The sequence below is a fragment of the Grampus griseus genome (genome assembly GCF_964374135.1).
Source record: "Grampus griseus genome assembly, chromosome: 13".
Classification (NCBI taxonomy): domain Eukaryota; kingdom Metazoa; phylum Chordata; class Mammalia; order Artiodactyla; family Delphinidae; genus Grampus; species Grampus griseus.
Genome location: NC_139007.1, coordinates 22546401 through 22559363, shown reverse-complemented (window position 1 = coordinate 22559363; position 12963 = coordinate 22546401). Strand labels below are relative to the sequence as shown.

The 12963-nt window shown below is 42.8% G+C and overlaps 1 protein-coding gene across 1 annotated transcript; it reads left to right on the top strand.

Annotated features, from left to right (window-relative positions):
* Nucleotides 1-4037: 4037 nt before the first annotated feature.
* Nucleotides 4038-11690, top strand: GJA10 (gap junction protein alpha 10; the record flags this gene model as incomplete). Its single annotated transcript, XM_082669096.1, has 2 exons — nucleotides 4038-5465; nucleotides 11401-11690. The coding sequence occupies 2 exons, from the start codon at nucleotides 4038-4040 to the stop codon at nucleotides 11437-11439; spliced, it is 1467 nt and encodes a 488-aa protein (XP_082525222.1). The 3' UTR covers nucleotides 11440-11690.
* Between the last annotated feature and the right edge of the window lie 1273 nt (nucleotides 11691-12963).

Below are 12963 nucleotides of genomic sequence, written 5' to 3'. Positions count from 1 at the left end.
CCTAATAGAATATTGCTAGAACACATAACCTACAGACCAGGCACAGCCCCCTCTTGATGGTCTAAAAATGCTTAATTTCTTTTTGAGCTATTTCTCCTTTCAGCCTGGCGTGATTTGCAAGAGCACTTTGGGTTTGACTGTCACTGTTATTATTTGTTCCCATTTGGTGAGGCCAGACTCAACCCAGGCAGCTGTTGATGAAATTGGACATGACCCATTGATCTGTGACATCAATTCCCAGAGCAATCAGTTGACTGAAAGAAATGCACCCAAAGTCAAATCACCATTATCATCCACAAACGAAAAAGGAAAATTCTCATTTGTTTCACCTTTGATTTCCAAATATGATATACTAGGAGGGTCTCCAGCTTCGTGCCAATTAGAAAAAAATATGACAAGAGAATTAAAAAGCACCAAAGGACATCTTGACCTCAGGGGAGGACTAGGTTAGACTCCATTGATCAAAGTTACTGCGCTTATTCCGCATTGGTCCCCACAGCCAGTGGGTCAGAGCTTTTACATCTGCAACCAGCAGTATTTCCACTAATTAGCCACACATGGTCCACCTTGAAGGTTCTTTGAGCCCAGTCATTAATTTTTTTATCCACTCCTAAGGTAAGTTGTAAATACATGGTATCTCTTGTTTATAAGAAATACAGGAAATCCCTGTGGGGATACAAAGATAATATTTGAAATAAAATTCAGGAAAGGAGCACTGACTTTGTACACAGGAGATGCTAAATTAGTGTTTGATAATAAAAGAGAATTCAAGAATATTTCTTGGACCTGTAGTTATTTAATAGTAAAAAACAGGTTTTTTTAGGAAACATAGGAAAGCTTGTCTAAAGGATCTTGCTCTTGCATGCTCATATGCATGATTGTATTTCTGTTTCATGTATTTCTGTTTTTCGGTGTTCCTTTTCTTGCTATTTAAAAATTATAATTTACTAGTTTTAAAGCGAGAGTGGCAAAAAGAAGCATTAAATAGTTTAAGATTTCTAAACAGAGAATAAGTTGATAAAATGAGCTAGCTTTTTCACCTTGGGGTTTTTACAGAAAATAGAACCTCTAGCTTTTTTTTAAGTGCTAATAAAGGAGTTCTTTCTTTAAATAAAGAATAATGGCCAGACAATTTTAAAGGAATAATTATGGGAAAGGACCTAAACTCTTTAAGAGAGGATAGAGCTTAGTAAATTATTGCTTCTGTTAATGAGGCAGAAGTCCACAATTTTTAAATCTGATTTTTTATTTGCATGTGCTAGAGATGACTACATTTTTAATTTTTGAATTACAAACAATTCACAAGTATATAGAGTAAAAATAGCCTCCTTAATACCTCTTCCAAACTCTGACAAGTACCTACTACTTTAAAATTTTAATTTAAAATATTGTTTATACATATGCATGTACATACCGCTATAAATTTACATAAATGTATATATTAGATAAAAATCAGTCATGCTTTCTTAGAAGAGTCTTTTTCCTTTTCCTTTTTCTTTTTTGCCTCTCCCTTTAAGCTCCACCCTCCACCCTCATGTTCTCCTACAGACCTCCAGTAACCTATATGAACTTCCTCATGTGTGCCCTTCTGTATTTTTTCTCCATACTTCTATAGCCACATACACATGCATTTCCTATACATATGCATACACATATATGTATATTTATAGGATTTCATTTTACTCAGTGATCTATGGATGAATTAATTTGGGGAGAATTGTTGTCTTTATAAATTTTGAGTTTTCTAATCACTGAGCATGGTATATCCCACCATTAAATTTATTTATTTAAATAGTGCTACGTGTATGTGTATTTAGCATTGTCAGCAATTCTCTTCTTGAAACTGTCCTGCTTTGGTTTCAGTGACATTGCCCTTAATGGTTTTCCCCCTCTTTCTCTTTGGCCATTTCTCATTTTCACCTGTAGCCTTTTTTTTTTTTTTTTTTTTTTTGCAGTACGCGGGCCTCTCACTGTTGTGGCCTCTCCCGTTGCGGAGCACAGGCTCCGGACGTGCAGGCCCAGCGGCCATGGCTCACGGGCGCAGCCGCTCCGTGGCATGTGGGATCTTCCTGGACCGGGGCACGAACCTGTGTCCCCTGCATCGGCAAGCGGACTCTCAACCGCTGCGCCACCAGGGAAGCCCCAATCTGTAGACTTTTTTTCCCCTGTGCTATTTTTCAAGGTTTTGTCATTGGCTTACTTTTTCTTCTTGTCCCTAAGTGGTTTCTGCCTATTCAATGATTATTCACAAATGTTTATTTATCTCTAATTTGTAACTTTTGTTGTTGTTGTCTTCTGGACATCTCGACTTTTGCCATTCAGTTTTGTTGAGTAAAATCTGTAAGTTTTTTCCAATTATAATTTCTGGCATTAATGGGCTTCAAAAGCCACCTTCTACTTCAAGATATAAAATATGTTTTTACATTTTACTTTAATACTTTTATAGTTTAGTTTTTACATTTAATACTTGTATCCCATCTGGAATTTATTTTTGTGTTTGGAGATAAGTAGGGAAAATATAACAGTTCCATGTTTTTTTCTCTTATATTTTTGAGTTGATATTCATTTGTTTGTTTTCACTGTCCATTTTATACGTCACTGGGCATCCTTGGTGACTAAGTACTGTGAGGGCTGGACCAGGTATACATTGTTGAATTCCCTGGCATCTAGCACAATGCCTATGTGATAGTAACATTTTAGAAAACATTGTTGAATGAATGAATTGTGGACGGAGAGAATTGTTTCATTATCTGTTTTAACTTAATAGCACTTATCCTGTTTTTTTTCTATGTCTTTCATACATGGAAGTCTTCCACATCTTAGAAGCCTTTAAGCTCTCAAATATTTTAACCTCATTGAACCTTGAAAAACATTTGGTTTTTTCAGGGTAAACCGAGTAACCTATTCATATCAGCTATGCCTTGATTCTTTCCCAGCACCCAAGCTTGCTAGAGAAGCAGTTTATATTTACTTTTCTTCTTTTTTTGTTGTTAGTTTGTTTTTGTTTGAATTTTATTTATTTTTTATACAGCAGGTCCTTATTAGTTACCTATTTTATACATATTAGTGTATACATGTCGATCCCAATCTCCCAGTTCATCCCACCACCACCACCACCCACTTTTCTTCTAAGGAAGCAGAGCTTCTGTGAAAACCTGCTGTTGCAGATGTGGCTTTGTAGATGTAATCATATGTCATTGCTGGTACTGTTTCTGAGCCTGCTTAATCTTTACTGCTACCCTGTGCCAGTTCCTGAGGGTTTATTTGGCTGAGTTCTGTTTTCTTTACTCGTACTTTCAGTCTTGCGGTGGGAACCATCGATGATACATAATGAGGATCTATTTTGTTTTTCTGTTGATGATTTTTCCAGTGATAGAGTCAAGGAACTGAGTTTTAAAAAGAGAAGACAATTCAATCCACTATTATTTATTGATACCTTAGTGTGCCAGACCAAAATGAAATAGAAAGTGTCCCTATCTGCAAAAAGAGTACCTTTTCAGGAAAGGTAACATAAGACAACTGTCACAAAACTCATTTTAGGCACAGTACCAAGTGAGTGGGATAAACACTAGTGTTGTGTGAATTTAGGAATGGGAAAAATCACTCTGACTTGGGATGGCTGGGGAAAACTTCCTGGAGGAGTTGAGGCTTATTTAAGATCATGTAGGATGTATGGTAAATATGGCTTCTCATATGTTAGAAAAATGAGCAAAATTGTGGAATGGAATGCATTGTACAAATATGATGGCCAATGAGTATACCAGAATGACAGTCAACTTTGTGTAGGAGAGAAGATGACAGGAAGGGAATTGGGTCAGATTGGGGAAGGTCGTTAGTGTTTTTCCCAAAACATATTCCTTAGAAATACCCTGTTTCAGCAAGCACAGGCCATAAATATTAGAGCTGGAAAATCCTTTGTAGTTTTGTTGACACGAAGAGAGGACCTGCTGTACTGATGAGCTCGTCTTTATATATTACATCCATGGATGCTATTAACCTCAGTGTTTTCTGTATATTTCAGACATTAGTCCCTTACCATGGGGGATTGGAATTTATTGGGTGGCATCCTAGAGGAAGCTCACTCCCACTCAACCATGGTGGGGAAAATCTGGCTGACCATCCTTTTCGTTTTCCGGATGCTGATACTAGGTGTAGCTGCTGAAGATGTCTGGGATGATGAACAGTCAGCATTTGCCTGCAACACCCAGCAGCCAGGTTGCAACACTGTCTGTTACAATGATGCTTTCCCTATCTCTTTGGTCAGGTTCTGGGTTTTACAGATCATCTTTGTGTCTTCTCCCTCTCTGGTATATATGGGCCATGCACTTTATAGCCTCAGGGCCTTTGAAAAAGAGACGAGGAGGAAAAAGTCACAGCTTACAGCCCAGATGGAGAATCCAGAGCTTGAATTGGAGGAGCAGCAAAACATAAATAGAGAACTGAGGAAGTTGGAGGAGCAGAAGAAGATCCAAAAAGTCCCTCTGAAAGGATGTCTTCTGCGTACTTATGTCTTACACATCCTGACCAGATCTGTGCTGGAAGTAGGGTTCATGATAGGCCAATATATGCTCTATGGGTTTCAAATGCACCCCCTTTACAAATGTACTCAACCTCCTTGCCCCAATGCAGTGGATTGCTTTGTGTCCAGGCCCACAGAGAAGACCATTTTCATGCTCTTTATGCACAGCATTGCAGCCATCTCTTTGTTCCTCAACGTACTGGAAATATTTCATCTGGGGGTCAGGAAAATCATGAGGGCACTTTATGACAAATCCGGCGGTGGGGGCATTGAGGACGAAAGGGGACCTCCATTTCATTTGAAAAAATATTCAGCGGCCCAGCAGTGTATGAATTGCTCTCCCTTCCCTGAAGGAGTCTCTCTACTTCAAGCCAGCAATCAACAGCAAGTCTTCCGAGTCAATGTGCCGAATTCTAAAACCACGTGGCAAATCCCACAGCCCAGGCAACTTGAGGTAGACCCTTGCTGTAGTAAGAAAGACTGGGCTAAGGCGGATCAGCACAGGGGACAGCTCCATGTCCACAGCCCGTGTCCCTGGGATGATGGTGCTAGAATTCAGCACTCGGCACAGCAACCAGACCGTTCTCCCTTTGGCTTGCAGACTACAACGCCCCAGTCCTGGCTAGATACCACGATGGCTCCTAGACATTGTCCATCACGTACAACAGGACCCTGGGAGCAGTCCCAGGACCTGCAACCCTCAGGGGAGGCTCTCACAGGTTTACACAGCCACTGCAGACACAGCGATGGCAGCATGAGAGAGAGCAGAGCCCAGACAGACAGATCTTGCATGGGCAGTCGCGAGGCCAGATTGCTGTCTGAAAAGGGACAGCTGTACAGTGACTCAGTAAGCTCCAGTTCTCAAAATAGCTCTTACCTGGACTTTCCGCACCGAGAAAACAGCCCCTCACTTCTGCCTTCAGCCACTGGGCACAGAACATCAATGGTAAGTAAAGACAGACAGCCTGACTGATCATGGGACTTTCACAAGAGGTGTTCCACTTTGGTTACTTCTTAGCCTTCTGTTTCCTCCTTTGTGTATATATGTGTGTGTTGAGAGAGAGGGAAAGGAGGAGAGAGAGGATAATTTATGGAGAGTTAAATTCATTCTTTTAACACATTCAGTTGAATTTAATTCGTAAAATAAACTTATTGAAAACTTTTTATCAATTAGTCTTATAAGTGCTGGGTATATAAATGAATAAAATATCATGTGTACCATCAAAGGGCTCAGAGTCTGGATGGGAAATTAGGTAAACATATAAATGATCAAGTGTAAGGTGCCATGTTAGAGGGAGTGGTGTGCAAAGGAGGGAGAAGTCAATTCTTTCTGGATGGGTCAGGAAAAGCTTTATAGTTGAAGCTACTTTTGAACTGAGTCTTGAAAGACGTGCTGAGTTTCTCCAGACCTGGGAGGACTGGGGTACATGGAAGGAGGCTGTCCCAGTACAAGGAGAACACAGACAAAGGCTGAGAGGTGTGACATAGCAGGGCTGTCTGGGGAGCCACGTGTGTCTGGAGCACAGACTAGTAGGAGGGCTTCAGAGAGAGGGAAAGTTGGAGAAGGGGGCATGGAGGCCTTGCAGGGAGGCAGTGGAGAACCCATAGAGGATGTACAGCAGAGGAGTGACTGGATCAGAGGTGCACTTTGGACCGCTCTTTGTATCAGAGTGTGGAAAACGGATGGAGGAGGGATCATTTGTAACCTTGAGTTGCCCTTGTCTCACTAAGGAAGGAGGGTGTGCTCCATTGTTTTAATAGCTCTGGCATTTAAAAGTCATACACAAATATTTGTTGATATATTTCACAAAGAGGAAGATCAATATTGTATTGATAATTCTGTTCTCTGAAAAGCCACTGTGGAATAAACATTCCCTGGCCATTGTAAGGCATAATGGATATTTACTGTGGATTCTTCTCAATTCTGAAAAAAAAAAAAAAGGGAGAGAATGACACATGTTTTACGTACTGCTCCTAACAACTTTTTTCCATGAAAAGGAAAAATCCGCCAAGTTAATAGGGGAACTTCCCAATTGAGTTCACTTGGTTGAACTCACACTCTTGCTTTTTCCTTTGCTTCATTCTTTGTGTTAATAATGATTGAATCCTTCTACCCTAGTTTCGTATCTCCCATGAGATATTTTGTGACTGCGCTAACGCCATACCTTGAGGAGGAATCATCATACCTAGATTTTTCCTAAAATGCTTTTTTTCAAACTTATTTCTTGTCAGTGACCAGCTGTCTTCTCAGGAGATTACGCGTACTATTATTCTATGGCTGTTTGGAACCCTATGCCAAACTGTAGCAGGGTTCTCAACTCTGGCTTGAGTTAGAGTCACCTGGAGCTTTAAAAACATCTCCATGCCCAGGACCCATCCACTTCCAATCAAACCAGAATCTCTGGAGATGGGATGGAGGATTGGTATTATTAAAATTCCCATGGCGACTGTAATGTACAGCCAGGGTTGAGATCCACTATTTTATTTTATTTTTTATTTTTTTTTACTTTTTGGACATGCCCTGCATCTTGAAGAATCATAGTTCCCTGACCAGAGATTGAACCTGGGCCACAGCAGTGAAAGTGCCAAGTCCTAACCACTGGACCACCAGGGAACTCCCGAGATCCACCATTTTAGAGTAACCTTGCCAGTGGCCACTGCTTCTTATCTGCATTTGTGAAGTCAGCATGACAACTTTCATCATTTTCTCTCTCCTGTACCTCACTCCATGTGAGAGGAGCCTTTGTAGTAACAGAAAATTGAGGAAGAAAAAGCAGTGTTTAGTTGAAGCAGATTTTCTTAATCGCAGATTATCTTTTGGGAGAGACCAGCCTCACTGAGGAGCTTGGAGAAAAGATGATGAAGGTGACAGGCCCTCTTTCTTTTTCATCTTCCTCTTCCCTGTTTATGTTTCTAAGAATTATAAATAATGCCTTTGGCCACAGAGATTTCCTACTTATGGTCACTTTCCCCCAAGCCTCTTGACAGGGGAAAGGCTTGAAAGGGGGTTGACAGGCCACTTCACTCCCCAAATGGTGGAAGTCTTGGGAATTGAGGCCACAGCCGTCAGCTCCAGAGCACTGTAGCTGACACATCATACTTACCGCAAACAGAGGGATCTTTCATTGGAAATTAGCGCAGCAAGCAAAGGATTGTTCGCATCCACTTTCAATACATGGACTGTAAACAGCTTCTTACACTGTATCAGGTCCCAGAGGGCCGAAGTTTTAGGGCTCAATCAGATGTATTCTGATTGCAGCAGTTGGTGTTTCAGAGGGAAATGACTTCTGGTAGGTACCGCAGTTGCTTTGCCACTTGCTCCCCTTAGAGAGAACTGTCCTGCAAAAGAAATCCACGCTATTATAGGTCAGAAAAAACACCTGGAAGAGCTGCGATTTCCACTCCAAGACATTTCCCTTGCCATCACCCAAACCCCGCAATTTTTTCAAGTCTAAGCTTGTTGATTACTAAATAAGTTTCTGTAAAGGTTGGTTCTTTGTGGACAGACTTAATTGGGCATGGAGAGCAGACTTTTAGTCTGGCCGAGTGAGCATGGGGAAGAATGCTGGTTGAGTTTTAGGAACCCATGCTACCCTCTGTGATGAAGACTTTCCTCATCGTTGAATGCCTTCACCTGTCAGAGATGCTGTGGAGTAGTAATCCTCATGCCCCATTCTACTGTAAATCACCAGGGAAGCTTTGAAAAATGCCCTAATAAGAATCTCTGCAGAGAGAGCCTGAGCACCAATACTATTTTTTAAATTTATTTATTTTTTTTGGCTGCGTTGGGTCTTCGTTGCTGCACGCAGGCTTTCTCTCTAGTTGCGGCAAGTGGGGGCTACTCTTCGTTGTGGTGCGAGGGCTTCTCATTGCGATGGTTTCTCTTGTTGTGGAGCACGGGCTCTAGAGCACGAGGGCTTCAGTAGATGCGGTGCATGGGCTCAGTAGTTGTGGCTCACGGGCTCTAGAGAGCAGGCTCAGTAGTTGTGGCACACAGGCTTAGTTGCTCCGCAGCCTGTGGGATCTTCCTGGACCAGGGCTTGAACCCGTGTCCCCTGCACTGGCAGGCAGATTCTTAACCACTGCACCACCAGGGAAGCCCCCAATACTATTTTTTAAAACTCCCAGGTGATTCCAATGTGCAACCAGAGCTCAGAACCACCACTGTAGAGGAGGAAGGTTTTGGCATTAGGAAGAAGGTTGCCCTGTGACCTCTTCCAATCTTTTGTGACATTGAAGTGCTAACAAAGAGCGTTCTCCTGTAGTTCCACAGAGCTGAGGACCTTTGCACTTACTGGTCCCTCTGCCTGTGATGCCCCACCCACCCCAGGACCTTGGCACGGCTGATGGTGCCAGCTGTGCCAAGGTCCTGGGGAGCACTCTTGGGCCATGATCATGGAGGGGAGAGCTAGGAACGAGGTTGGAATGGGCAAGGGCTGATCTGTTGGGTGTTATAGGCCATGGAAAGGAATTTGAGGTGGATGGTGCAGGAGTGATGGTGGTCTGCTATGTATATTTTTAAAATCACTGTTTCTGATGAATCTCTTGTAGAGATGCTATGGTCTGAATGTTTGTCCCCCCGCCCAGATTCATATGTGAAACCTTAATCCCCAGTGTGATGGTATTTGGAAGTGGGGCCTTTTGGAGGTGATTAGGTCATGAGGGTGGAGCCCTTATGAATGAGATTAGTGCCCTTATAAAAGGGGCATCAGAGAGCTCCTTTTCCCATCCACCATGTGAGGACACAGTGAAAAGATGACTGTCTGTGAACCATGAACTGAGCTCTCACCAGACACTGAATTTGCCAGTGCATTTGTCTTGGAATTCCCAGCCTCCAGAAATATAAGCAATAAATTTCTGTTCTTTATAATCCACCCAATCTATGGTATTTTTTTATAACAGCCCAAATAGACCAAGACAATGGGTAGGAGTGCAGTCAGGGAGACCAGCTAGGAGGCTTGCACAGTGTCCAGGTGAGAGGGGAGTGTGGCTCAGACCAGGGGTACCACTATTAATCGTTTGAAAGAAGAGTCTTTTTCTCATTTCTTGTTTTTCCAGTTAAAGTCGTACATGCTCATGGAAAGACATTCAAGCAGTGTAAAAGAACATAAGAGTAAAATGTGAACCTGACCATGTGAGGGTTCATCTGTCACTCTCACTGGACTCAATTCCCACTTCCCTTACCGAAGACAATCACTGTGAACAGAATGGGGTGTGTTCCCCTACCTTCCTCACTGCATTCACAGTCTGTCTTTGAGGACAAATCTATGTCCGCACCTATTTTTTATTTTTTTCAAAAATATAAATGTGATCCTGCTGTAGAGATGTCTCTGCAATTTGCTTTTGCTTAATTAATGATATGTCTCAGGGACTCTCCATGTCAGCACCCACGGAGATGCCTCGGTTTTACATGCCTCACGCTTTTCCATGAAATTGATGAACCATAAGATACTTGATGGCCATGTAGCCGTTGTAAGTTTTTCCTGCCGCAGACAATGTTGCAGTGAATGTTTCATACATATATCTTTGATCGGTACCTAGAAGTGGAATTATTGGTTTTAATGGGCATGCACGTTTTACATTTTGATAGATGCTGCCAATTTTTGCTCAGGAAGGGCTGTACCAATTGACCCTCTTTACCAGTGCATTAGCACTCTTTCCCCACACTCTTGCCAATATCAGACGTTATCTCCCCCCACCTCCAATTTGACAAACTAGAAATGTTTCATAACATTTCCCAACATTTCCAAAATGTTTGTCTTAATTTACATTTCCACGATTACTAGTAAGGTTGTTCATATGTTTATTAGCCATCTGTATTTCTACCATGAATTATCCTTGTCTGTTTTTCTGTTATTTGTTTTTCTTCTGATTTCTAGGAGCTCTTTTATGATATTGTATTAACTCCTTGTCTATATATGTATTGAAAGATATTCTCTCAGTCCGCTTCCTTCTTATCCCTGTGTATGGTGTCTTTAAAATTTTAATATTATATTAAATCTAAAATCTCTGTGACTTCTAGGTTCTTTGCCTCATTTGGGAAGGTTTTTTTGACTCAACATTATTAACAGGGGTTATTAGATGGGTGTTTGAAGAGTTGATTGTTACAATTTATTGAACTTTTTGGCACAGGAGCTTTACATAATATATCAATTACCAAAGAGTCTAAAGAAGAGGAGGAAAGACTCCCACTTTACTGAGTCCCTGATTGTGGTCTAGACACTGCCATGGGCTTCTTCACTGTGACTCTGTGATTATTCCCATTTAAGGATAAGGAAATAGATGACTTGTCCAAAGTCATGCAATTAGGATGTGGTAAAGCACAGTCTTTGGGACATAGCAGGGACATGAATTAATATTTACTGAATGAGTGGATGGGCTGGAATTGTATCCCAAGCTTGTCTGACTCGACCCAAGTCCTTCTCCCATATCCCATTGCTGCTTCCTGCTCTCCCTACACAAGGCAACCTAAGTGTAGCATATTTTTAAGATAGATTATTACAAAATGGAACATCCACATTTGGTTCAGTTCTCCCATTCTACATTACTGCAAAGTCAAAAATTCTGGTTAATTGTGGAGGGGACAAAGATGGAGCTTTGGAAAAGGTTGGCCTTTTAGTATTAGACCTGGATCTTGGACAAAACAACCACAACTGGATAATGAGGAGGAGACGGCAGGTGGGATTCAGATCTTCTGCCACAGCGCTGTTGGGGAACAGAACCTCTTACATGCACGTTCATCTCTGGGGCAAGGTCGGGGGATTGTCTTCTGTAGGAGGTTTTTGTTTGGATTTGGGATATTTGTGACACACAAAGAGTCTCAGGTGGGTAGGCAGGACTGGCTTTTACAAGCCCTTTGAGTCTATTTTGTTTTGTTTCAGAAGATGCTTCTAGAACTTTCATCCATTATGAAAAAATAATGCATCCTGGGACCAGAAAAAACAGACTCAGGAGCAGCTGGCATCTGCGAGATAAAAGTTGTATGTTTGTCAGCTCAAACTGCAGGAGGAACTCTGAGAACCATCCCCTCCAGAACCATGAATCAGGCAATGTCTGTGTATCGGGGGCTCCCAGCTGGGCTCCCTGACTGCTGGGCTCAGCCTCTCACTGCTCCGCTTGGCCATGCTGCCTGAGGCCGATCCAATGCTCTCCACACACCAGGGAGGGCACTCTACCCCATCAGAGAAAATCTAGGGGCAAGAGCCGCCATCCGAGGGGAGGAGAAGTGGAATGTGCTACCATCCCTACCAGTAGCTGACTCTGCAGCAGCAGCAGTTTGGACCCTTGAACGTGGTTCCAGAGCAGGCTGGGAGCTCTGCCTGCAGCCTGGGCTCAACACGCTTCCTGTCTGTACACCAGAGGCTGGAGGGAAGCTTTCTGTTTTCTTCCTCTCATCAGCTCATTTCTTGGGGATGAAGCAGCTGGATGTTCGTCCCTAGATGCCATTACATAAAATATTGGTTACAGCACTGGCAAACACTCGCATCACATGACTTTATCCTTCTGCTGGGATCGTGGTCAGTAGTGATGCCATGACTGTGGGCCAGCAGGTGCTGGGGAATCTCATTCCCAACTTCCAGGGGAGTGACTGAAGCCAGCACCACTTCCTCACCCTCCCCACCCTCCCAGTGGTCCCGAGCCATCCAGGAGAGGTGCATCAAAACACTGAACACTTCTTATAGAGCACAGAGGCATGGATGGCTGTGTGATGTCCACTAACTATCCAGTCGGTGAGGCTGGTTGGCTGGTCATTACTGTTTGAGTTCTGAGAATCAGGAAGGTGGACTCAATTCCCATGGAAGGAGCCACTTAGCCCTGTCCTCTGTCCCGTGGCCAGACTCTCCTATCCCTGGCCACACACCTTGTAACAAAGGCTTCAAGTTATTGGGAGAACCAGTTTGTTCCAAAGACACAAAGGTCTGCATTATCTATATCCTGCTGAGATAAAATCCATACTCCTTAGCCTGGCACATAAAGCCTTCGTGGGCTGACTCCTGCCTCATGTTCATTCCCTACCTCCTGTGCCCTAGCCGGGCTGCCCTATGAGTAAAGCAGATTGCCTTCCCATTGTGGGTGACCAGCAGCCAATCTGTTGAGGGCCTGCATAGAATAAAAAGGTGGAAGAAGAGTGAATTTGCTTTCTCCATTTGAGAAGTGGAGTCTAATTTCCAGCCCCTTCAATCTGGGCTGGCTTTAGTGACTTGCTTGACCATAGGATTCAAGGACAGTGATGTTCTAGGACTTCTAGGATCTTGCAGTTTCTATCCAGGCTCCTTCTTGGAGATCTCTCTCTCTCTCTTCTCAACCCCAAGTTGCCATGTAAGCATTCCAGCTTACAGTTCCAGTTGAGCCCAGCCTTCCAGCCATCCCTGCCAAGACACAAGACATGTGAGTGAACCTATCTTGAACCCTCCAGACCAGGCCATCTACTAACTCAATACCAC